At 42.7% G+C, this 26147-nt stretch overlaps 1 protein-coding gene across 6 annotated transcripts; it reads right to left on the minus strand.

Moving 5' to 3' along the window:
* Positions 1-526: 526 nt before the first annotated feature.
* On the minus strand, positions 527-25429 carry SELENOS (selenoprotein S). 6 transcript variants are annotated; one of them, XM_060293913.1, is made up of 7 exons: positions 25277-25429; positions 24450-24584; positions 22382-22488; positions 19845-19934; positions 19421-19499; positions 17622-17714; positions 527-2222 (listed from the first exon to the last, which is right to left on the minus strand). In XM_060293913.1, the coding sequence occupies exons 1-6, from the start codon at positions 25359-25361 to the stop codon at positions 17635-17637; spliced, it is 576 nt and encodes a 191-aa protein (XP_060149896.1). In that variant the 5' UTR covers positions 25362-25429; the 3' UTR covers positions 527-2222; positions 17622-17634. The 6 variants fall into 6 exon arrangements, with proteins under 6 accessions (XP_060149896.1, XP_060149895.1, XP_060149897.1 ...); XM_060293912.1 differs by having other exon boundaries at positions 527-2338; XM_060293914.1 differs by lacking the exon at positions 527-2222 and adding an exon at positions 2348-8305.
* Positions 25430-26147: the final 718 nt, after the last annotated feature.

The raw sequence follows: 26147 nt of genomic DNA on the forward strand, positions 1-26147 counted from the left end.
TATTACCCTCAGGGTTTGCTCCCATCACTCCTCAGTGCCTCCAGGCCCATAGGAAGAGTTTGATTCCAACATGTCTCAGATGGACAAATATGAGGTCTGCCGTGGAGAGCAGAGCTAAACACTGAAAGTGAAGCAGGGCCGCAGGCATCTGTGTTGGCAGGAGTCTGGAAGAACCATGGTAGTGGACTCCAAGGGTATCAGAAGAAGGCTTGAGGAAGCTAAATTTCTCAAAATGGAATTCAGGGTTTAATGTGTTGGCTGGAGCAGCTGGGAATGGTGTTCAACTCTATTAGACTCCTTACTCGAAGCCTGTAGTCAAGTGGCCTAGAGTCTACACTCCCATAGGTTAGCTTGAATAAACTAAATATATGAGCTGTCTGTAGCTTGTACAGGTCAGCCTCTTGGGGCAAGAATAGGGTGGAGAGTGGATATTGAAGGGCAAATGAAAAATATCCACTATTCTCGAGTCCTTTTGAACACCACCAGTGCAATACAAGAATGCTGGTGCTCCCCCGTTACCAGCACCTTTTTTTTTTTTTTTTTTTTACATCTTTATTGGAGTATAATAGCTTTACAATGGTGTGTTAGTTTCTGCTTTATAACAAAGTGAATCAGTTATACATACACATATGTTCCCATATCTCTTCCCTCTTGCGTCTCCCTCCCTCCCACTCTCCTTATCCCACCCCTCCAGGCAGTCACAAAGCACCGAGCTGATCTCCCTGTGCTATGCAACTGCTTCCCACTAGCTATCTACCTTACGTTTGGTAGTGTATATATGTCCATGCCTCTCTCTCGCTTTGTCACAGCTTACCCTTCCCGCTCCCTATATCCTCAAGTCCATTCTCTAGTAGGTCTGTGTCTTTATTCCTGTCTTACCCCTAGGTTCTTCATGACATTTTTTTTCTTAAATTCCATACATATGTGTTAGCATATGGTATTTGTCTTTCTCTTTCTGACTTACTTCACTCTATATGACAGGCTCTAGGTCTATCCACCTCATTACAAATAGCTCAATTGCGTTTCTTTTTATGGCTGAGTGATATTCCATTGTATATATGTGCCACATCTTCTTTATCCATTCATCCGATGATGGACACTTAGGTTGTCAATAGCCCAGCACCTTTTTTAATACTTTGATGGTGGATCTCCTGGGCCACCACTGGAGGGTATCATTAGGGCGTGCACAGAGTAGATCCACACAACATTTGTGTCTCTTGAAACATCCTCTGTTAAATGTCTGGGAAATTCCAACACTTCGACCATGTTGACTATGGCTTCCTTTGGCTGCTATAACAAGTTAGAACAAACTGGATGGCTTACAACAACAGAATTTTTTTCTCTCATAGTTCTAGAGGCTAGAAGTCCAAAATTCAGGTGCTGGCACAGACATGTTCCCTCTGAAGCCTCTAGGGGAGGATTTTTCCTTGCCTTTTTCAGTTTCTGGTAGCTCCAGGTATCCCCTGGTTTGTGGCTAAATCACTCGGTCTCTGCCTCCGTCTTCACATGGCTTTCTTCTCTCTGGGTCTGTGTCTCTTCTCCTCTTCTTATAAGGATGAGCTGAACTGTTATGAACTGAACTGTGTTCCCCCCAAATTTATATGCTGAAGCCTTAACCTCTAGTACCTCAGAATGTGACTGCATTTGGAGATAGGGTATTTATAGATAGAGGTAATTATTTTAAAACAAGGCATTTAGGGAGGGCTTTGATCCAATTTGACAGGTATTCTTATAAGAAGAGATTAGGACACACAGAAACAAGATGGATGAGCGCCCACAGAAAAAAGACCATGTGAAGAGGTAGCAAGTGGGCAGCTGTCTTGCAATCCAAGGGGTGAGGCCTCAGAGGAGAGCAAGACTGCTGACGCCATCTTCAACTTCCAGCCTCCAGAACTGTGAGAGAATACAACCCTGCAGCTTAAGCAACCCTATCTGGGGTACTTTGTTATGGCTGCCCTAGCAGACTAACACACTAGTCACATTGGATTAGGGCCCACCTCAATCCTAAACATGACCTCGTATGACCTCATCTTAACTTGGTCATACCTACAAAGACCCTATTTCCAAATAAGGTCACACATTCCCAGGGTTAGGACTTCAGCGTATCTTTTGGGGGTACACAATTTAACTACTAACAGCCACCTTGAGTCCGATCATCAGTAAACCAGCTTAGCAGATATTAACGCCATCCCCAGGGGCTCCAACTCAGCTAAGGAGAGGCACTGGTGGGTAAGAGAAGAGGGGGGTCAGAGTAGGTATTCCAGCTCCTTCTTGTTGGGTCACTGCGAGTCGACTGTACAGATTCTGGTAACTGTTCTCTTTGCAGACCTTTGGTTTGCTAGGTGGGGAGAGGGCAAAGGAGAGGAGACTATCAATGGCTCCCCAGTGTTGCTAGCTGTGCCCATCCCTTGTTGGTTTTGTAAGCAGATTAGGTAGAAAGAAAGAGAACCAGGCATGGCTTTCTTAACATCAGAAGCCATTTTTGACCTAAGCCATTTTGTGATCTAAGCCTGGCCACAATGCTCACCCTTGAACATCTCAGTAATTAATGATCTTAAGGGAACAAAGGAACACAGAAAACAACTGTTATCAGGCAAGAGAAGTAACAACAGCAAAGATAATATATCAGGTGTAAAGACTCCCAGTTCTGTTTCAATGGTAAAGATTAGCCTGAAGTACTCAACCACCAGATCAACTGGAACCTAAGGGATGATGATGTTGACATTTTCTGACCCTCATGACTTCAAACAACTAAAGCTTGGACTCTGTCAACCGCCCAAACCTCTTCATGAATATGCAGGTATGCTTAGCTTAAAACTTCCCCAGTTTTGCTATTCTAGGAGACACCACTTCGGGGATAATCCCCAGTGTTCTCCTTAATTGCTGCAAGTAATAAATCCTTCCTTCTCCTGATCTTTGGCTTGGTTGTATCTTTTGGTTCGACACCTACCAAGAGTTGAAGCCAGTTTTTGGGTAAGTTTCTCTAAACCCCACCCACACATTTGCAAATAGCTCTTTTATCGACCACTCCTCAGCCACCCAGTCTGAATGTGCCATGTTTCCTGCTGGAGCCCTGACTCATGCAGGCCATTATCTAGGCTCCTTTTGGGATTGGGGTGTAGTGTACTTGTCAGAGCAGGAGTCTTCATGTGTGCTAAGCAATTCTCTTGATTGTAAATCTTGGGAAGGGTCTCAAGGACTGGGTTGGGGCAGCTTTAACCCAGACTGGAGAGATTTCAGAGACTAAAATGTGGATGTTACAAGACCCATGAGGATTTACACCACTACTGCAAAGGGCTAGTTTCTTCCCCTTGCTGCATCTCTACCCTTGCACAGTGGCTTGACGGTTCCTCCCATCAAGAGGTGGAGTCTTCCTCCATCCTTTGCAACAGAACTAGCCTTAAAATTGCTTTGGTCAATGAGATGGTAGCAAAATGTGAAGCAAATGGAAACTTGAAATGCTTTGGCACTGCGCTCGGAATTGAACCACAATGTGGACGAGCCCGAGTAGCCTGCTGGAGATCAAGAAACACCTGTTGCCCCAGCAGATAGCTAGCCAACTGCCAGACATGAGTGAGGCCATTTGGGTCCAGCTAGTCTCTAGCTGACCCACAAGCTGACCCACAGATGCATAGTGAGTGCAGCCAAGATCAACTGTGCCAAGCCCAGCAGAATAGTAGGGATATGTGGTTGTTACAACTCACCAAGTCCAGGGTGGTTTGGGACACTGAAGAAGCTAAGGACTACATCTTCCAAATCAGAGGTTGCACTGGCAAGCTCGCTTCTCTTACATTTTTTTTATTACAAGTCCTATTTTTATCATGGGGTTTACAAATTGTTTTGATTATGGTGAGAAGAGGCCTGGAATAAACTGAAAGGAGGTTTGGAATAAATATTTTAAAATGAAGGGGGCTTGGGCTTCCCTGGTGGCGCAGTGGTTGAGAGTCCGCCTGCTGATGCAGGGGACAAGGGTTCGTGCCACGGTCTGGGAAGATCCCACATGCCGCGGAGCGGCTTGTCCCGTGGGCCATAGCTGCTGGGCCTGCGCGTCCGGAGCCTGTGCTCTGTGGTGGGAGAGGTCGCAGCAGTGAGAGGCCCACGTACAGGGAAAAAAAAAAAAAAATGAAGGGGGCTTACCCTATATCAACATTTGCAGAAATTTACTCCAGAAGCTGGTCTCATGGTATTGTATTACTTCCTCCTGTGATGCTAAAAAGGCAGTGTGGGGCCAATAAAGTTCCCTAAGACATTTGTTAAGGTCTGTGTTTTCACATTACCATTAGACCCCCAAGGAGGACTTTCTACTGAGAAGCATGTCAGGAACAGGTACTAACACTGAAAACTGGAAAGACTCTCCTGGTTTGCGGTGAAGTTATTTCATCTCTAAATTACTTCCTAATGTTTCCAACTCTCACATTTCACAAAAGTGGAATCTGTGGCTACAGAGTATAGGTAAGTTAGGCATCCCAAGTCAGATCATTTCTCATTGCGATATGTATTTTCCATTTGTAGCCCTCATCACAGTACAGTCTTTTTTTTTAATTTTTATTTTATATTGGAGCATAATTGATTAACAATGTTGTTAGTTTCAGGTGTATATCAAAGTGATTCAGTTATACCTGTACATGTATCTATCCTTTTTCAACTTCTTTTCCCATTTAGATTATTACAGAATATTGAGCAGAGTTCCCGGTGTCTGGCATGCACTCCTAGTTGCGGCATGTGAACTCTTAGTTGTGGCATGCAGGCATGCAGGATCTAGTTCCCTGACCAGGGATCGAACCAGGGCCCCCTGCATTGGGAGCATGGAGTCTTACCCACTGGACCATCAAGGAAGTTCCTGTCGGGTTTTGATATCAGGGTAATGGTGGCCTCATAGAGTGAGTTTGGGAAAATTCTTTGGAATAGTTTGAGGATAGGTGTTACCTCTTCTCTAATGTTTGATAGAATTCGCCTGTGAAGCCAGCTGGTCCTGGATTTTTGTTTGTTGGGAGTTTTTAATCACAGTTTCAATTTCAGTACTTGGGATTATTCTGTTCATATTTTCTATTTCTTCCTGGTTCAGTCTTGGGAGACTGCACCTTTCTAAGAATTTGTCCATTTCTTCCAGGTTGTCCATTTTTTTTGGCATATAGTTGTCTGTTAGTGGTCTCTTATGATCCTTTGTATTTCTGTGATGTAGGTGTAACTTCTTTTTCATTTTTAGTTTTATTGACTTTAGCCCTCTCCCATTTTTACATGATGAGTCTGGCTAAAGGTTTATCAGTTTTGTTTATCTTTTCAAAGAACCAGCTTTGGTGGGGACCTCGATGCCCAAGGAGACAGGAGGACCCCCAAGCGAACTGCCACCGCACATGGCTTGCAGGATCTTGGTTCATGAGCCAGGGGTCGGGCCAAAGCTCCTGCAGTGGGACCCCTGAGTCTGAACCACTGAACTAACAGAGAACCTCAGACCCCAGGTAATATTCATCAGAGTGAGGTCTCCTGGAGGTCCTCATCTCAGCACCAAGATCCAGCTCTACCCAACAGCCTACAAACTCCAGTGTAGGAAGCCTCAGGCCAAACAACCAGTAAGACAGGAGGAACACAATCCCACCCATCAAAAAAAAAACAAAAACAAAAGAGACGGCAAAAAAAATATGCCATAGATGAAGGAGCAAGGTAAAAACCTATAAGACCAAATAAATGAAGAGGAAATAGGCAATCTACATGAAAGAGAATTCAAAGTAATGATAGTAAAGATGACTCAGAATCTCGGAAATAGAATGGAGGCACGGATTGAGAAAATACAAGAAATGTTTAACAAAGATATAGAAGAACTAAAGAACAAACCAAAATGAACAACACAATAACTGAAATGACAAATACACTAGAAGGAATCAATAACAGAATAACTGAGGCAGAAGAACGAATAAGTGAGCTGGAAGACAGAAAGGTGGAAATAACTACCGAGGAGCAGAATAAAGAAAAATGAATGAAAAGAACTGAAGACAACCTCAGAGACCTCTGGGACAACAACGCACCAACATTCGAATTATAGGTGTCCCAGAAGAAGAAGAGAAAAAGAAAGGGTCTGAGAAAATATTTGAAGAAATTATAGTCAAAAACTTCGCTAAAGTGGGAAAGGAAATAGTCACAAAAATCCAGGAAGTGCAGACAGTCCTGAGGGATAAGCCCTAGGAGAAAAACACCAAGACACATACTAATCAAAGTAACAAAAACTAAACTCAAAGAAAAAATACTAAAAGCAGCAAGGGAAAAATAAAAAATAACATACAAAGGAATCCCCATAAAGGTATCAGCTGATTGTTCAGCAGAAACTCTGCAGGCCAGAAGGGAGTGGCAGGATATACTTAAAGTGATGAAAGAGAAAAACCTACAACCAAGATTACTCTACCCAGCAAGGATCTCATTCAGATTCAACAGAGAAATCAAAAGCTTTTCAGACAAGCAAAAGTGAAGAGAATTCAGCACCACCAAACCAGCTTTACAACAAATGCTAAAGAAACTTCTCTAGGCAGAAAACACAAAAGAAGGAAAAGACCCACAATAACAAACCCAAAACAACTAAGAAAAAGGTAATAGGAACATGCATATTGATAATAACCTTGAATGTGAATGTATTAAAAGCCCCAACCAAAAGACACAGACTGGCTGAATGGATACAAGAACAAGATCCATGTATATGCTGTCTACAAGAGACCCACTTCAGACCTAGGGACACATACAGACTGAAAGTGAAGAGATGGAAGAAGATATTCCATGCAAATGGAAATCAAAAGAAAGCTGGAGTAGCAATATTTGTATCAGATAAAATAGACTTTAAAATAAAGACTGTTACAGGAGATAAGGAAACTACATAATGATCAAGGGATCAATCCAGGAAGATATAACAATTACAAATATTTATGCACCCAACATAGGAGCACCTCAATACATAAGGCAAATGCTAACAACCATGAAAGGGGAAATCAACAGTAACACAATAGTAGGGGGCTTTAACACCCCAATTACACCAACGGACAGACCATCCAAACAGGAAATAAATAAGGAAAAACCAACTTTAAATGACACAATAGACCAGATAGATTTAATTGCTATTTATAGAACATTCCACCCAAAAGCGTCAGAATACACTTTCTTCTCAAGTGCACACCAAAACATTCTCCAGGATAGATCACATCTTGGGTCACAAATCAAGCCTTGGAAAATTTAAGAAAATTAAAATCCTATCAAGCATCTTTTCTGACCACAATGCTATGAGACTGGAAATCAATTACAGGAAAAAAACTGTAAAAAACACAAATACATGGAGGCTAAACATTATGCTACTAAATAACCAAGAGGTCACTGAAGAAATCAAAAAATACCTAGAGACAAATGACAATGAAAACACGACACCCCAAAACCTATGGGATGAAGGAAAAGCAGTTCTAAGAGGGAAGTTTATAGTAATTCAATCTCACCTCAAGAAACAAGAAAAATCTCAAATAAACAATCTAATGCTACACCTAAAGCAACTAGAGGAAGAACAAAGAAAACCCAAAGTCAGTAGAAGGAAAGAAATCATAAAGATCAGAGCAGAAATAAATGAAATATAAACGAGGAAAACAATAGCAAAGATCAATAAACCTAAAAGCTGGTTCTTTGAGAAGATAAAAAAATTGATAAAGCCTAAGCCAGACTCATCAAGAAAAAAAGAGAGAGGGGCTTCCCTGGTGGTGCAGTGGTTGAGAGTCCACCTGCCAATGCAGGGGACATGGGTTCGTGCCCCGGTCCGGGAAGATCCCACATGCCACGGAGCGGCTACGTCTGTGAGCCATGGCCGCTGAGCCTGCGCGTCCGGAGCCTGTGCTCCGCGGCGGGAGAGGCCACAACAGTGAGAAGCCCATGTACCCCCCCACCAAAAAAAAGAGAGAGGATACAAATCAATTAAATTAGAAATGAAAGAGGAGAAATCACAACTGACACCACAGAAATACAAAGGATTATAAGAGACTACTACAAACAACTATATGCCAATAAAATTGCCAACCACAAAGAAATGGACAAATTGTTGGAAAGGTACAATTTTCCAAGACTGAACCAGGAAGAATTAGAAAATATAAACAGACCTATCACAACGAATGAAACTGAAAGTGTAATTAAAAAGCCTCCAACAAACAGAAGTCCAGGACCACACGGCTTCACAGGCGAATTCTATCAAACATTTAGAGAAGAGCTAACACCTATCCTTCTCAAACTCTTCCAAAAAATCGCAGAGGGAGGGACACTCCCAAGTTCATTGTACGAAGCCACCATCACCCTGATAGCAAAACAAGAAAAAGATATCACAAAAAAAGAAAATTATAGACCAATATCACTGATGAACATAGATGCAAAAATCCTCAACAAAATACTAGCAAACGGAATCCAACAACATATTAAAAGGATCATACGCCATGACTAAGTGGGATTTATCCCAGGGATGCAAGGATTCTTCAATATATGCAAATCAATCAATGTGACACACCATATTAACAAATTAAGGAATAAAAACCATATGATCATCTCAATAGATGCAGAAAAAGTTTTTGATAAAATTCAACACCCATTTATGATAAAAATTCTCCAGAAAATGGGCATAGAGGGAACCTACCTCAACATAATAAAGGCCATATATGACAAACCCACAGCAAACATCATTCTCAATGGTGAAAAACTGAAAGCATTTCCACTAAGATCAGGAACAAGACAAGGACGTCCACTCTTGCCACTCTTATTCAACATAGTTTTGAAAGTCCTAGCCACAGCAATCCGAGAAGAGAAAGAAACAAAAGGAATACAAATTGGAAAAGAAGTAAAACTGTCACTATTTTCAGATGACATGATACTATACATAGAAAATCCTAAAGATGCCACCAGAAAACTAGTAGAACACTACTTAACACCATACACAAAAGTAAACTCAAAATGGATTAAAGACCTAAATGTAAGACCAGACACTATAAAACTCTTAGAGGAAAACATAGGAAAAACACTCTTTGACATAAACCACAGCAAGATCTTTTTTGACCCACCTCCTAATAAAAATAAAAACAAAAATAAACAAATGGGACCTAATTAAACTGAAAAGCTTTTGCAGAGCAAAGGAAACCATAAACAAGATGAAAAGACAACACTCAGAATGGGAGAAAATATTTGTACATGAAACAACAAAGGATTAATCTCCAAAATATACAAACAGTTCATGGAGCTCAATATCAAAAAAACAAACAACCCAATTAAGAAATGGGTGGAAGACCTAAACAGACATTTCACCAAAGAAGACATACAGATGGCCAACAAACACATGAAAAGATGCTCAACATTACTAATTATTAGAGAAATGCAAATCAAAACTACAATGAGGTATTACCTCACATGGGTCAGAATGGCCATTATCAAAAAATCTAGGAATAATAATTGCTGGAAAGGGTGTGGGGAAAAGGGAACCCTCCTGCTTGTTGGTGGGAATGTAAATTGATACAACCACTATGGAGAACAGTATAGAGGTTCCTTAAAAGAATAAAAATAGAACTACCATATGACCCAGCAATCCCACTACTGGGCATGTACCTTGAGAAAACCATAATTCAAAAAGACAGATGTGCTACAATGTTCATTGCAGCACTATTTACAATAGCCAGGATATAGAAACAACCTAAATGTCCATTGACAGATGAATGGATAAAGATGTGGCACATATATACAATGGAATATTACTCAGCCATAAAAAGAAATGAAATTGAGTTCGTAGTGAGGTGGATGTACCTAGAGTCTGTCATACAGAGTGAAGTAAGAAAGGTAAAAACAATTACCATAGGCTAATGCATATATATGGAATCTAAGAAAGAAAAACAAAAAAGGTACTGATGAACTTAGTGGCAGGGCAGGAATAAAGACATAGATGTAGAGAATGGACTTGAGGACACGGGGTGGGGAGGGGGAACCTGGGGTGAAGTGAGAGTAGCATCCACATATATACACTACCAAATGTAAAATAGCTAGCTAGTGGGATGCAGCAGCATAGCACTGGGAGATCAGCTCGGTACTTTGTGACAACCTAGAGGGGTGGGATAGGGAGGGTGGGAGGGAGATTCAAGAGGGAGGGATATGGGGATATATGTATTCACTTTGTTGTACAACAGAAACTAACACAGCATTGTGAAGCAATTATACTCCAATAAAGATGTATTAAACAAAACAAAAAAACCCCAAAAAACAAAGAACCAGCTTTTAGTTTCATTGATCTTTTCTACTGTTTTCTTCATTTTTATTTCATTTATTTTTATTTATTTATTTTTTGCGGTACACGGGCCTCTCACTGTTGTGGCCTCTCTCGTTGTGGAGCACAGGCTCCGGACGCGCAGGCTCAGCGGCCATGGCTCACGGGCCCAGCCGCTCCGCGGCACGTGGGATCTTCCCGGACCGGGGCACGAACCCGTGTCCCCTGCATCAGCAGGGGAACTCTCAACCACTGCGCCACCAGGGAAGCCCATCTATTTCTACTCTGATCTTTATGCTTTCTTTCCTTCTACTAACTTAGGGTTTTGTTTGTTCTTTCTCTAGTTGCTTGAGGTATAAGGTTATTTGTGATTTTTCTTGTTTCCTGAGGTAAGATTTTATTGCTATAAACTTCCCTCTTAGAACTGCTTTTGCCGCATCCCATAGGTTTTGGATTGTTGTGCTTTCATTTTCATGTCTCTAGGTATTTTTTGATTTCCTCTGATTTCTTCAGTGATCCATTGGTTGTTTAGTAGGATATTGTTTAGGCTCCATGTGTTTGTGTTTTTTATAGTTTTTTTCTTGTAGCTGATTTCTAACCTCATAGCATTGTGGTTGGAAAAGATGCTTGATATGATTTCAATTTTCTTAAATTTACTGAGGCTCACTTTGTGCCCAGCATGTGGTCAATCCTGGAGAATGTTCCGTGTGCACTTGAGAAGAATGTGTATTCTGCTGCTTTTGGATGGAATGCTCTATAAATATCAATTAAGTCTATCTGGTCTAATGTGTCATTTAAGGCCTGTGTTTCCTTATTGACCTTCTGTCTGGATGATCTGTCCATTGATGAAAGTGGGGTGTTGAAAGTCCCCACTATTATTTTGTTACTGTCCATTTCTCCCTTTATGGCTGTTAGTATTTGCCTTATATATTGGGGTCCTCTTATGTTGGATGCATATATATTTACAATTGATATATCTTCTTCTTGGTTTGACTCTTTGATCATTATGTAGCATCCTTCCTTACTTCTTTTAACAGTCTACTTTAAAGTCTATTTTGTTGGGACTTCCCTGGTGGTGCAGTGGTTCAGGATCCAGGGGACATGGGTCAAGCCCTGGTCTGGGAGGATCCCACATGCCATGGAGCAACTAAGCCCATGCACCACAACTACTGAGCCTGTGCTCTGGAGCCCATGAGCCACAACTACTGAAGCCCGCGTGCCTGGAGTCTGTGCTCCACAACGGGAGACGGCATCATAATGAGAGGCCCACACACCGCAACAAAGAGTAGCCCCTGCTCTCCACGACTAGGGAAAGCCTGCGCACAGCAACAAAGACCCAACACAGCCAAAAATTAAAAAATAAATAAATTTAAACATTTATTAAAAAAAATAAAGTCTATTTTATCTGATATGATATGGCCACTCCAGCTTTCTCTTGGTTTCCATTTGCATGGAATACCTTTTTCCATCCCCTCACTTTGTCTGTATGTGTCCCTCGATCTGAAGTGTGTCTCTTGTAGATAGCATATATATGGGTCTTATTTTTGTATCCATTCAGCCAGTCTGTGTCTTTTGGCTGGAGCCCTTAATCCATTTACATTTAAGGTAGTTATCAATAAGTATGTTCCTATTTTCATTTTCTTGTTTTGGATTTGGTTTTGTAGGTCTTTTATCTTCCTTTCCTCTTTTGTTCTATTCTCTTGTGATTTGATGACTAACTTTGGTGTTGTGTTTGGATTCGTGTGTGTGTGTGTGTGTGTGTGTGTGTGTATCTATTGTAGTTTTTTGGTTTGCAGTTACCATGAGGGTTTGATATAGCAGTCTATATATAAACAAGATTGTTTTAAGTTACTGGTCTTTTAATTTCAAGCACATTTCCAATATCCTGCATTTGTGCTCTCCTCTTCTCACAATTGCTGGTTTTGATATTTATGTGCAGATGATTTCCTACATTTACTTTATGTTTGCCTTTACTTGTGAACTTTTCCATTTGTAATTTTGTTTCTAGTAGTGGCCTTTTCTTTTCCGCTTAGAGAAATTCCTTTAGCATTCGTTGCAAACCTGGTCTGGTGATGCTGAATTCTCTTAGCTTTTGCTTGTCTGTAAAGCTTTTGATTTTTCCATGGACTCTGAGAGCCTTGCTGGGTAGAGTTTTCTTGGTTGTAACTTCTTCCCTTTCATCTCTTTAAATATATCATGCCACTCCCTTCTGGCCTGCAGAGTTTCTGCTGAGAAATCAGCTGATAACCTTACGGGAGTTCCCTTGTATGTTAATTGTTGCTTTTCATATTTTTTTGTCTTTATTTTTTATCAACTTGATTACCATGTGTCTCAGCATGTTCCTCGTTGGGTTTATCTTACCTGGGACTCTCTGTGCTTCCTGGACTTGGGTAACCATATCCCTTCCAGTGTTAGGGAAGTTTTCAGCTATTATCTCTTCAAATATTTTCTCAGGTCCTTTCTCTCTCTCTTCTCCTACTGGGACCCCTAAAATGCAATAGTTGGTGTCTTTAACGTTGTCCCAGAGGTCTCTTAGACTGTCTTTCTTTTCATTCTTTTTTTCTTTTTTCTTTATTCTGTTCCATGGCAGTGATTTCCACTATATTCTGTCTTCCAGGTCACTTATCCATTCTTAATGCCTCAGTTACTCTGCTATTGATTCCTTCTAGTGTAGTTTTTACTTCAGTTATTGTATTGTTCACCTGTTTGTTCTTTATTTCTTCTAGGTCTTTGTTGAACATTTCTTGTATCTTCTCAATCTGTGCCTCCAATTCTTCTTCCAAGACCTTGGATCATCTTCACTATCATTACTCTGAATTCTCTTTCTGGTAGATTGCCTGTCTCCACTTCACTTAGTTGTTCTTCTGGGGTTTTATCTTGTTCCTTCACCTGGGACATATTCCTCTGCCATCTCATCTTGTCTAAATTTCTGTGATTGTGGTTTCTGATCTACAGGCTTGCAATTCTACTTGATTCTGCTGTCTGCCCTCTGGTGGATGAGGCAGGCTGTCTAAGAGGGCTTGTGCAGGGTTCCTGGTGGGAGGGCCTGGTTCCTGCCCTATGGTGGGTGGAGCTGGGTCTTGTCCCTTTGGTGGGCAGGGCTATGCTCAGAAAGACTTTAAGCAGTCTCCTGATGGATGGGGCTGTGCTCCCGCCCTGTTGGTTGTTTGGCTTGAGGAGCCTGGAGACTCTTGGGTGGGGCTAGGTCTTGTGGGGGTGAATGGCAGTCTCCTGGAGGATTCACACCAATGAGTTCTCACCAGAGCTGCCACTGACCATGTCTTTGTCCCCACAGCCACAGCCGCTCCCTACCTCTGCTGGAGACCCTCCAATACTATCAGGTAGGTCTAGCCCAGTCTCTTAAGCAGTCACTGCTTTTTTCCCTAGGTCCGGGTGTGCACTAAACCTTGTGTGTGCCCTCCAAGAGTGGAGTTTATTTCCCCCAGTCCTATGGAATTCCTGAGATCACACCCCACTGACCTTCAAAAGTCAGACTCTCTGGGGTTCCTCCTCCCATTGCCAGACCCCCAAGTTAGTGGGGTTCAGGACTTTCACTCCTGTGGGAGAACTTCTGTGTTCTAATTATTTTCCAACTTGTGGGTTGTTCACCTGGTGGGTATGGGATTTGATTTTATTGCGACTGTGCCCCTCCTACCATCTCATTGTGGCTGCTTCTTTGTCTTTGAGTATAGGGTATCTTTTTTTGGTAGGTTCCAGCATCTTTTTTTGTTGATGGTTGTTCAGCAGTTAGTTGTGATTTCAGTGTTAAGAAGGGGTGAGCTCACGTCTTTCTACTCTGCCATGCTTTGCTATCTCCAGTCATTTATTTTTGTAACTGTGTGATGCTCATCTTCCCCCCCCCCCCGCCCACTGTGGATGCATCGCATGGTCCACAAGGGCAGGGCACGTGTCTGCACTGTTTACAGCATCTTCTTCATCACCAGACTGACTCTGAGTTTTCAGTTTCCCAGAGCACAGCATCATTTTCTATCTAAGTTCTTTTGAGATACAGTATTTGAATTGGGGTACAATATGCTGACATTTTACTTCAAGCTGCATATACCAATATGCCTAATCACGACATCATACATTTGTGGTTTCTCCAATGCCACTCACATCGAGTGGCATTACAGTGATGCTTACACCTTTTTGCCTTTTCTAACTCCTTTTGTAACTTTCTTTAACTTCAGCATTTAGAGGTCAGGAAGATCAGGAAAAGCAGCAAGAGACTGATCAGAAAGGCAGGAGAAAACCAGACAAGTGCAGAGTCCCAGAAGTCAAGAGAATAGTGTTTTTCAAGGAGTGCTCAATTATTGCAAATGATGAGTGCCAAGAATCATCAGACACATCAACTTAAGAAGAACTTTTGTGGAACATATAACAGCAAATGGAAGAAGAGAAATTGGAGAGAGAATACAGGAACTTGTTCAAGAAGACTAGGAGCCCTGGGCAGGGTACGCACAGGAGAGAGGTGTGGGCTGTCTTGGGAGTAAAGACCCAGAGAGTGTGGTGTTATGGAAGGCAAGAGAAGGGAGTGCTGCAAGGAGGGTCAAGTGCTGGCAAGTCAAATAAGACAAGACCAAAAACTCCACTGGGGCATGAAAGAGAATGATCCAGGAATAGCATCTTTAGCATTAAGCAGCATTAATCTGTTCCTGATGAGTGGAGACAACTCAAAGCTCACTCTAGAGCACCAGAGGGAACCAGGGCTTTGGGTATGTGATATGGCTTTGTTCTTATGAGAAAGACTTGATGGCATGGTGGAGAGAAGGAAGCGAGGGAAGAGTGGTCCTTGAGAAGGAGGGAATAGTTCCTTTCTCCTCCTGCAGAGGCAGGTGCCTTTGGCCAAGGACACAATGCTAGCCACCAGAAAGTTTCAGCTGAAGGTCTGTGCATATTTTGCCCCACATTTACTAATGTTGCTCCATGACCAGGGTAGACTGGGTAACGCATTCATCATTTAAACCTTAATAGCTCTCAAGTGTCTACTGCATCAGTTTCAAGCTGCTGGCAGTCTATACTGGGTTCATGCTGTGATCTCAGCTGCAGCCCCTCCATTGAGGCATAAGGCAGTGTTCTGCCGGTCTGACACGGCTCTGACCCATCCCTTCTTCCCCATGGGCCTCACGTTCTGGCCCCACTTCCTCATTCTTTCAATATCAGCACAGGACCTATCTCTTCTGGCAAGAGATATTTCCTACCTCTTCTGGTCCACCCTTCTGAAATGCTTACTGCCCTAGACTTGTAGCACACAATTTTCACCCAAGTATTCACTATTCCACATGATAACTGTTTCATTAGCCAGATCAAGCTCCCATCTTGGTTATCTATGGCCCTTGGCTATTAGGAACACAAGGACAAAGTAGACTATAGTGATCAGCGCCTTGGACCAGGTGACCCTCTAAGCTTCAGTTTCTGAAAACCAAGGTTAACTAGAAGTACCTACCTCACAGGATTGTAGTGAGGATTAACTATAAATGTATGTGCCTGGCACACAGCAAGTGCTCTTCAAATGCTAACTATTACACAAATTAGTTTCCTTCTCCCCTTTATTATCTCCCAATCAATTCTCCACATTGCACCACCCCCTCCACCACCACCTCATGGTGCCAGATGCAAGGTGGGTACACAGAAGTCATTGTTTCTTCCTATGTGTCCCTGACTTGATAATTCCTAAATTTATGGGAACAAAATGAGGTTTGAGGGAAAAGTCACAGCTAATAGTGTACTGAACCATGCCCTTCTACTTCTAAAATGAATAGTTGAGAGCTGCTTAACACAAGTTTTCAGCTACAGAAAATACATTAAAGGAAGAATTCTTTAAAAGTTCCTTTAAAACCTACAGGAATCTCTCTATATGTAAATAACAAACATGGGTGGAATATTTTAACCTAAGTCTAAAACTTCCCATGTTGTGAGTCTTCCATGCTGGTGGAAAGCCAATCTGGGTAAAAACTGGTAACTCAGATAAAGGTTCAAGGGCTTTCCTAAACCTCAGGAGACCCACCCTGGTTTTCAATGACCCTCTCTTCTGCCAGGAACTCCCACATTCCTCCACTCAAAATTTCACTCAAATGTCTCCAGACTCAAATACTTGATTTTGACTACTCCAGCCCATTTGTTTGCAATCACACTGTCTTCAAAATCCTGTTTTCACTCCCTCCAGCCCTCCCCAGGAGATTTTAAGCCCCCTAAGACCAAACTATATTTTTCCTTTATATATGTCAAGAGACAACTACAGAATATTTCACACACTCAACATATGTTGATTAATTTATATGAGACATTTCTGGAATACTTTCCCAGCTAATCATCACTATTCTGCAGGTTAATTTTGTTCCTTCTTAAAATCTTGATGTGAAGCAGGGATCAGCAAACTATAGCAGGCAGGACAAATCCAACCATGAGCTAAGAATTTTTAAATGTTTCTAACAATCCTTTAAAAATGTAAAAATATAAAGACTATGCAGCTGCAAAGTCTAAAATATTTACTATCAGGCCCTTTATAGCATACTTGACCAAAGTTCTAGACAAGTACATAAGAAATGAGTGCAAGAGGGATGACCCAAAGGGCTCCCAGAAACCTCATTGGCCCCTGAGGTACCTCTAGGCAAGATGTTTCTTTATCCTCTTAATTCAGAAACAACTCCAAGTGCCTGATTTTGTGGATAAACCCCAAGGAGCCTGCCAACTCTGAAAATCACTACAGCTATCTGCCACTTGCCATGCTCATTGCAGGTGAGGAATAATGAGAAGGGAAAATAATATTAGTGGGAGGTTATGAATAATAAAAAGCTGTGTAATATTAGATAGACAAATTCAAGTTCATAATGAAATTTCCTTAAATTTGATAAAGATGCTTGAAAATGTTCCTTGCAAATTTTTTTTATACTTATTATTATTTTTTTTTTTAACAAAGCTCTGTACATAAAAATAAATATACAGAAACAACCCCATCAACTCTCTGCATCAGTAATCCTCGCTGGTGGGCTCACCATTTACAAGGAAGACATCATTCAACGCAACCTGTCACAGAGACTGTCCTACCAGCAAGGACCTGTTAACTTGAAGGATCATTGCCAGGTCTCTTTTATCAAGATCGCCAATCACTTGGAGGCCTTTAGCTATCAACTAGCAATGACCCATGAAATCAGTGAACACAGTCACTGGCTTCAGTGCAGTGTGACCAACTGCAACTACTGCCTAGTGGCCACGTCCATGCTCTATATGCTGCCTTCAACCCTTGAAGACACAGATGCAGTTAAGAACAGAAAGAAAGCCCCCTCCCCCTGGGTAGTCACTGTGAAAAGCGTGCATAAGGCAATTGAGTCGAGGGTTAAGGATTCATCTTGCTAGTGTCAAAAGCAACACTAACAAGATTCTTAGCCTCATCCACCAGACGATGGACCTCTGCGTCCAGGTCTCCAGGAGCAGGCTCCACCTCCTTCACCAGACAAAGGGTTGTAACCTGTGACAAGAGAAAAGCAGAACAGTGCTGGAAATGTTCTGTATCAAACATAAAATTGTGAGCCTGACATGCAAAGCACTGCAAAGATATGGATTCTATTCTCACAAACATTTTCATACAACTTTCAGCTACCATATGACAAAAAAAATTTACATGGTCACTGCAGTTTGAACTAACTTTCTGGTGGGAATAAAACAAGCCATTCAGCTTCTCTGTTTTAACTCTCCAAACACGAAAAACTACCCAAAACACACAAAAAAATTTGCCCAAAAAACCTCTCAAGATGGCTAGATTTAAGTATATAAAGGCTTCTAACTGCAGTGCTTAATATAATGTATACATTCAAATAAGAACTGCTCAACCTACAGAAAATAAATTTAAAAAACCAAAATCAAAAAGAATGGAACTCGTTACTTCCACTAGTCAGAACTGGGTAATCCACATGCCCCAGTCCCCAACCCCATCCCTGCCCACTCATTAGCTTCCTAAAGTTAATGGACATTTGGCAACCAGGTTGACTGATCAGGCTTTAGAGCCAGCAAGACCTTAAATGAGGTGGTTTTGCTCCTTACTTACTACAGAATCTTTGGTCACTAACTCCCTGTGTCTCAGTTTCCTTATTTGTAAAGCCAGGCCAGTCAAAGCCCCTAGCTCTGGATGCATTCCATTTTCTACAATTCCCTCCTAAATACCACCACTCTTTGCTCTGAAAAATAGTCTTGGAAGACTATTCCTTGCTTGGAGCAAGAAAAAGATTCAAAAAAGCATTTCCTTTTCAGACACACCACTTCCCTACAGCAAGCCAGCTTTGGGTGTTGTCAGAGCCCAGCCCAACTTGTGTCCAGTCTGCACAGAGCCCAGGTTCCAGACTCCTGACAGTCCTCCAATAGGCCAGCCAGGCTTCCACACCTCTGCCTCTGCAGCACCTCCCCACAGAAAACCCCTCTCCCGGACGGAGGATAGTCTTTGGCCTAAAACTGGTTCCTACATAAAGTATTTTAATGCCTTTGCCCTCCCCTCTCTCAGGATTAACAGAGAACTCCTGGCAGATCACAAAGGTTACTCATTTTCATTTGTGTGGGAGTCCTGTCTTCCCAAAAGGACGTGAAAGTCCTTAAGGATGGGGTAAGGACAGACTGCTATGGTTAGAGGGCTCAAGGATGTTGCATGCAGAAGCTCTCTGAATGAACATCTGTCCATGCCTCCTTGAGAAAGTTATTTGTAAGAAACAAGGTGGCCCTGGCTGGAAAGACCAAAACCCCTGTGTCCTAGACCCTTGACAAACTTACCTGCAATACTATTCCTCGCCCCAGTTACCACTCCCTTTATAGGACTGTGTGGGAATACTAAATTACAGTGAGAATACTAAAATACAAGTGCAACCATCCAATTATTTCCTGAGGGCCTCGAGTGACCTCCTTTTTCAACTGCCAATCAAATGCTGACTTTGTGAGGCCAAGGAGGTTATAGGCCTCCTGGAAACAGGACTTGAGCCCACATCCTTGCCCAAGGCCCACAGGGCTCAGCACGTTGGTGACTTCCAGCCATTGAGGGCTGCTTTGCATCTGATTCTTATTTAATCTTCATAACCCTAAACTTAGGAATTAGTCTCAATTTACGGACAATGAAACAAGGAAAAAGAATCTTGTTTTTAAAGGTAAATGTATCCTGTAATTGTTCAGAATGCTTTGATGTTTGGTACTTACCTCCTCGCCGCAAGGGCTTTCTGTCAGATTTTCGTTTTGGGATGACTGATGAAGTAGAAGACCCAGGACTGTCTTCTTCCTGTTTGAACATACACAGGCTTAAGAATCTAGTTAAAAACATTCTACTCCAGGGACTTCCCTGGTGGCGCAGTGGTTAAGAATCCACCTGCCAATGAAGGGGACATGGGTTTGAGCCCTGGTCCGGGAAGATCCCACATGCTGTGAAGCAACAAAGCCCACGAGCTACAACTACTGAGCCCACATGCCACAACTACTGAAACTCATGCACCTAGAGCCCGTGCTCCACAACAAGAGAAGCCACTGCAATGAGAAGCCCACGCACCGCAACAAAGAGTAGCCCCAGCTTGCCGCAACTAGAGCAAGCCCGTGCGCAGCAACAAAGACCCAATGAAGGCTACATCACCTGAGGCTTTCTTGTATTTCCTTTGTAACTTTTTCCTTCTCGCATGCTATCCCACATTTCAATCTTCTGTCTCCTTTTCTCTTCTTCAAGCTGAGAAGAATCACACGTTGTACAGTATGAATTCATAAGCTACCATCTTTCTCAAAGAAAATGTAATTTTGATAACTTTTAATCTAAATGTCCTTCAAAACACACCTTCACCTGCACTTTCTTCAGTTAATAAAACAGTTGTCATCTAGTGGTGTGAGTTTAACTCACCAACAGAACCTTTTGTTTTTGTATACTATTAAAGAAAGCAAAAAGTGTCACAGAGAAAAGAATACCGACTCTTGTTCTAAACTGGACATTTTTGGTAATGGAGAATAACGCTGACCTGGAAAGGGTGAATGTGGCTGGCAGGCCTGCTTTGTTGCTACCTGGTTGCGTCACCTGAGGAAACTCACTTAACCCCTCTACTTCAAAGGCTATGAGGATCCAGTGAGAGCAGATTTGAAAGTTCTTTGAAAGTCAAATACTATGGGAGCATAAAGGAAAACTAATCTCAGCAGAAAACTATGTCAAACAATGAGCACCTGAGAAAGCTTATACAGTAATTATGCAGTAAACAGGAGGGAAACACAGTGCCCTGGGTCTCTGACTCTGCTTCCTCCTCCTTGAAGAACAACTGGGTACTGCAACTTAAGTTCACACACAAGTCACTCTCTATTCCCAGTAGAATCCAGACCCAAACTTTAGTTCATTCTGGTTCCAATTAAACTGTGATATCACAAAGATATGTAAGAAGATGCCTTAGAAAGCACATATCCAGAAATTTCTCGATGGCTTTCAGGGTTCATCACTGCTAAATCCACATGTCTGTCCCTTCATGCTTCCACTGTCTGCAAGTACAGGAAGTCAAAGAGGAAACAGTCTCTTGATCTGAAGGTTGTTTTATGCTCATAGCTAACATGGAAAACACCAGAATGGAACATTGCTGATAAATCCTGAGACCAAATAAGACAGCTGACTGAACTGTGAGTCAGGCAGATTCTGTTTGTTAAGTTTGTTAAATACACAGAACCACAACTTTAAAACTGAACATAGGCTTCTATCTTCTCTCCAATTTTAGGAGGCGCACACTACAATTTTTAAAAATAATCTTTTAAAAATTTTTTTTCAGCTACATCAACAAATTGGATAAATGATCAGGCTGTTTTACTAATGCAAAAAACTCAGACCCTCAAGTCATTAATTTTGACATGTAGAAGGAATTCAACTTACTCTATGGCTCCAGAAACAAAACAAATGGTTGGAAATCAGCAAAGGAAAAAACTAAAATAAAACTGCTTAAAAATGGCATCTATGTATACTATGCTGCCATTTCTATGTAAAAATGATACATGCATGTGTTTATATATGGATAAAATGTTTCTGGAAAAACACCTAGAAAGCTTAACATGGAATGCTTGAGCAGCAGTAGATAGGGGAGCAAGGAAGGCAGAGACTTAATTTTCATAGTACAGATTTTTGTATCATGAATTTGTTTTAACCTCATGTGGTTTAGAAAACTACATAAATAATAGGAATGTGCTAGTACATTCTAGGTGACTATTTAAGTGGAAGATGGGCAACCCACTGAACACTGAAGAAGGCTGCTGAGAAAGGTGACCAAGAAGGCCGAATGTGTGTAGTAGGTGTTGTCTTATTCTGTCCTTTCCCTCTGGGCTCCAACCAAGCTGTGGAGACCAGCCATGTACTGGATGACCATGCAGAACCAGCAGTGGCAGAAAGGTACTCCATATTGGAAACACCAGAGACACATGCAAGACCAGGAGGAAGACCAACTTCTCTGGCTTCCTTCAGAGGAGAAAAAAAGGGGCCCAGAAACATCTGCACTGAAACTAGAAAGCAGAGTCTACACTTAGTTGTTTCAGTTACAGAGAATGGGTCCAACCTGGTGGGTGACCTTACTCCTGTGAAGAGCAGCACAACCCACCTGGCTGCTCAGGTCACTTCAATAGCAGCCTTTGGTTCTTCCTCCCCCAGACCCCCCAAACCTTTTACCACCCCTACAACCAAACCATGTGTCTTTAAAAAAATCTTTCAAAACTCCATCTCCTGCTCTCCATCTTGACCCTGGGTTGAGCCCATCGCCACCCTCCCCTGGCTCTCCTTCAATCCACTGAAGAGCAGCTGCACCAAGCCAGGTCATGTGACATGCTCGGCTTGAGACCAACCATGGAGCAAGAGGCTGAATGTGTGTCTGGTGGTATGGCTCCTGTACACAGCAAACAGTTTTGCTGGGTGAAATGCTGCCGTGAGGGAACCACTTAAAAGAAAAAACATAAATACAAGACACCCTTCTTTAAGAGTATTTCCCCCTAAACAGTAAGAAATTGCACAAGGAAAACATGCTGAGCAATACTTAGCTAAGTGGAAATGATTCGGCCTGAAATAGTTATTCTTTGTATCCACCCTAATGCGCATGCACATGTGCACACACACTTTTACCCACTAAACCTCAAATATCATGTATTCAAACTAAAACCAGTTCATACCTGTCTTAGTTTCTCCTTATGCTTTTCAACTTGTGCATTTAATTCATCTTGCATTTTCAAACGAGCAGCTGCTAAAGCCTCCTGTCGTTTAACAACAATATCAGGTTCTAAAATGTCAGAAAGAAATTGGGATAAAGCACCTTGTGTAATATAAAATGGAAACTCTTGAGGTCTATATTATTAGAAGTGTACAGAAGTCAGGCAATGCAAGAATATACTTTTACATGAATCAGTCTATTCTTCTGCATATATTTTACTGCTTAAGGGGGGGGCGGGGCAGCGGACTATCCCATCGCCACAGTTCATAGCCCTTGTTAAATATCCAAAGCATCAGAAATCTCTGTTCAAAACAGATTTCTGGGCTCCCTGAGCAGTTCCAATTCAGAGAGTCTGGCATGGGCTCCAAGACTGAAATATAAGTGGTCTGACGGCCAGTGAGATTCCATTCCACAACCTGGATACCTCCTAACACCCAGTCTCTAGGTTGACCAGAATTCTAGAAGACAACCAAGGAAAGATAAAGTTTTCTGATCATTAGCCATCACCTAATTAGCCCAGGTCTACACCAGAAAGAGGTAAAGATCGTCAGGTATTTTATCCTTGTTTTTACAGGAAAAAAAAAAGAGAAAAATCCTTCCAGCTAGCATTAACAGAAATGACCACCCCAGGTATCTGTTTTTATCTGGTTTAGAAAACAAAGCAAATTATATAAATATACAATCAAGTTCTCTATTTTACTCAGACCATTGTGTTTAAGGAGCACTAAGGGGAACTAGGCAGTGGTTTGACTAATTTTGTAAACAAGGAAACAAACTGGAACTTATATGTTCACATCAGTATCATCCAAAGGATATGCGATCATCATTACTTATAGATAGTTAGCAGTGGAAACAGGTCACCTAACTGAATCCACGTAAAACGGGGGCCAAAGTAGCACAGGGGTGTGTCTGTGGTGACAGAGATGACTAGACCTTTATCTTTAAAAACAAAATTAGTTCCACTTTCTAGAAATGTGAATTGTGGTAACATTTGGAACTGTTGGATCATTCTTAGAATAAAATTATGTGTGGACTTTTTTAACCTAATTTTTCTAACAAAATTGTACAACACAAGGTAACACCTTTCACTGCACATACACTTCTTGCAATGCTTCATTACAACAAACTCCTCTTCTGAGATGCCCGTCCCATTATCTTATAAATCTACTCCTCAGTTGTCAGCAGGTCTCACAGAGCCAGAGATGGCTGTACCAGGTGACTTGTTCTCTAACACCAGTCATCCACTTCACAAAATCCTGCAACTTAAGCAAGATTTACTTTGTACTTTGTAGTTTTTGTTGGATATACAGCCAACAACCAAAAATGCTGAGATAATGGCAGGACCACAGGGTTTCATGGGAGAGGAGACTGAAGGAATTTTCTAAGTCTTTCTACTAATAACTACATTTGTGTTATGTTTGCTTTCCTCCCCACCCTCAGTAACTGTGGTGGCTCAGATGACTGATGATTTGTATTTATTTAATTATACTGCTATTCTCAAGACACTTAACATTTATTTTAAATATGTCCTCAGAAACTCTAGCTTCTAACTAGTTAAAGCTACTGTTTTAGAGGGAATAAGTTTTTGAAACAGTCAGGTGTAATCTGATATCAGGTCTGATGAGTAAGTTGTGAAAATCAAAATGCGGTGGATGTGAATAACTAAGGCTGAGTTTGTCACTCACGATTGTTCTAGAGATTAATGAGACTTAGTAGACAGACCCATAAGTACGGAGCAGCTGTGAAGTCTTCACTTTAATCTCTCCTGTAAATGAAAAACCATGCAACACAATATGCAGTGAGTGCTCTACACACCATCAAGCGGGTTTTTCATCCCATCAAAAACTCTGAAATTAAAACAAAACAAAACAACACTATTGCAAATCACCAAAACCAATTTCCTAAGCATAAAACAGTTTTCTTCCCACACAGATCAGAAACGTATTTCTTACTCTTAACAACAGACTAACTTTTAAATACTAAAACAAGTAGGCGTAAAGCCACGTCTTCATTTGTTATCAGGCACTAACCCAGAGCAGCGGCAGCTCGATCCAGCTGCCTCTGCCTCAAGGCCCTCAGCCGGGTGAAGAGCTTCTGAAAGACCATGTAGAGAAGAATGCAGCTAAAGACGATGTACCAGCCATAGGTAGCCAGCAGGGAGCCCACTGAAAAGAAGAAAATAGTTTTCAAGAAACTAAAAATGATACTACCACTGGACTTTTCTATAACATTAAACAAAAGCAAAATAAGCGTAGCTTCTTGTCCTCAAAACCTTCACGGTGTAGCTGAAGACCTAAGTAGGCAGTTAAAATAACGAGTAGTACAACAATTCATGGATCACTGAGAAAGGACTTCTCAGCTACCTGGGGAATAGGAGGGGCAAGTCCGGAGGACGTGGGGCACGCCAGCTGGGTTTTGAGGGGTTAAGGGAAGTGTATCCGACTCAGGAGGGCATAGGCCTTTCATATCCAGACTACATATAGAAAGGAGTGCCCATGGAGGGCTGATACAGCGCCGGATTTTGGGGGCGTGAGTGGGGGTACGGAGTCGAGGGGCTGAGGCTTGAAGGCACACGCCAAGGGCGGAGAGACCCCAGCAACCGCAAACCCGGAAGGCTTGCTTCGCATAAAGTAAAGAACTCGCGCAAAAAAGGGCCGACCGCAACGCCCGAGGAAGCACCGCTCTGGGAGGGCCTCCAAGCGCGCTTCGGGACCACCGCCCGGGCCTGCGTGCAGCGCCAACATCCGGCTCCCGGCCAGGTCCGGCCCGTAGGGCAGAGGAGAACGACTCACCGAACATGGCGGCGCGCCGAGGGTGGCGGCGCAAACCCGCTGCCCTGCGACCCGCGCCGACTCACCCGTGACGTGAAGGAAGCGCAGCCCCTCGGTCTCTAGGGCTGGCCGCGTGGACAGCTGATCCCCGTCCCGCTCCACGGCCGCCATCGCCTAGCCCGGCCCGGCCAAACCCGGCCGCGTCAGCTCCAGCCTTAGTCTTCCGGCCGGCCCCTACGTACACGTGGCACGTCTGGGGCCGGCGTCCCGTCGTCCCGGCCAATCGCGTAGCGACCCGGCCCAGATGCTCGGCCTATCGCCGCGAGGGCGTGGCCGAAAGGAGGCGGGTGAGCGATCCGGGAAGGGCAGGGCTAGCCGTGGCCTGACTGGAGCCCTACCATCCGCTGCGCACTGGGTGGTCTAGCGGCTACCTGACTGACTTCCCAGCCGACTCCGTATCGAATGTTTACCTTTGCACTGATTGGACACCGAGGTCGCAGGAAGTTGGGGCCGCCGAGAAACAGGATTTGCGCCCTGGCTCTTGCTCCGGGCACATTGGGCAACAGAACTCGGCAGATTGGCGATTCGCAGCCGTTGCGGGTTGCAGCCAAGGTCTGCCCCACCAAGCCGTAAAGAGCCTTCCCCTGCCGCTGCCGGTGTTAACCTTTCAGGCTAAGAAAGTCCCCGCCGACCCCCGCGGTTCTCTCCTCCGGAATCAAAACCTCTTGGGAAAGAATTAGCATAACAGTGGCTCCAACACGCATTGAATCTTACTGAGTATCACAAGACGTCACAGTTATTTATAATAATGTCCTGGCTGTTTTCCCTGCCTGCAATGCCTTCCTCTACCCCCTTCCACTCCTCACCCGTCAACGCCTCTCTGAGCCCTACCTTAACCACCCTATTTGAAATTTGACCTTGAGGCATTTTTGGAGAAGGATTTACAGTGAACGTACC

This window comes from Globicephala melas, chromosome 2 (assembly GCF_963455315.2).
Source record: "Globicephala melas chromosome 2, mGloMel1.2, whole genome shotgun sequence".
NCBI lineage: Eukaryota > Metazoa > Chordata > Mammalia > Artiodactyla > Delphinidae > Globicephala > Globicephala melas.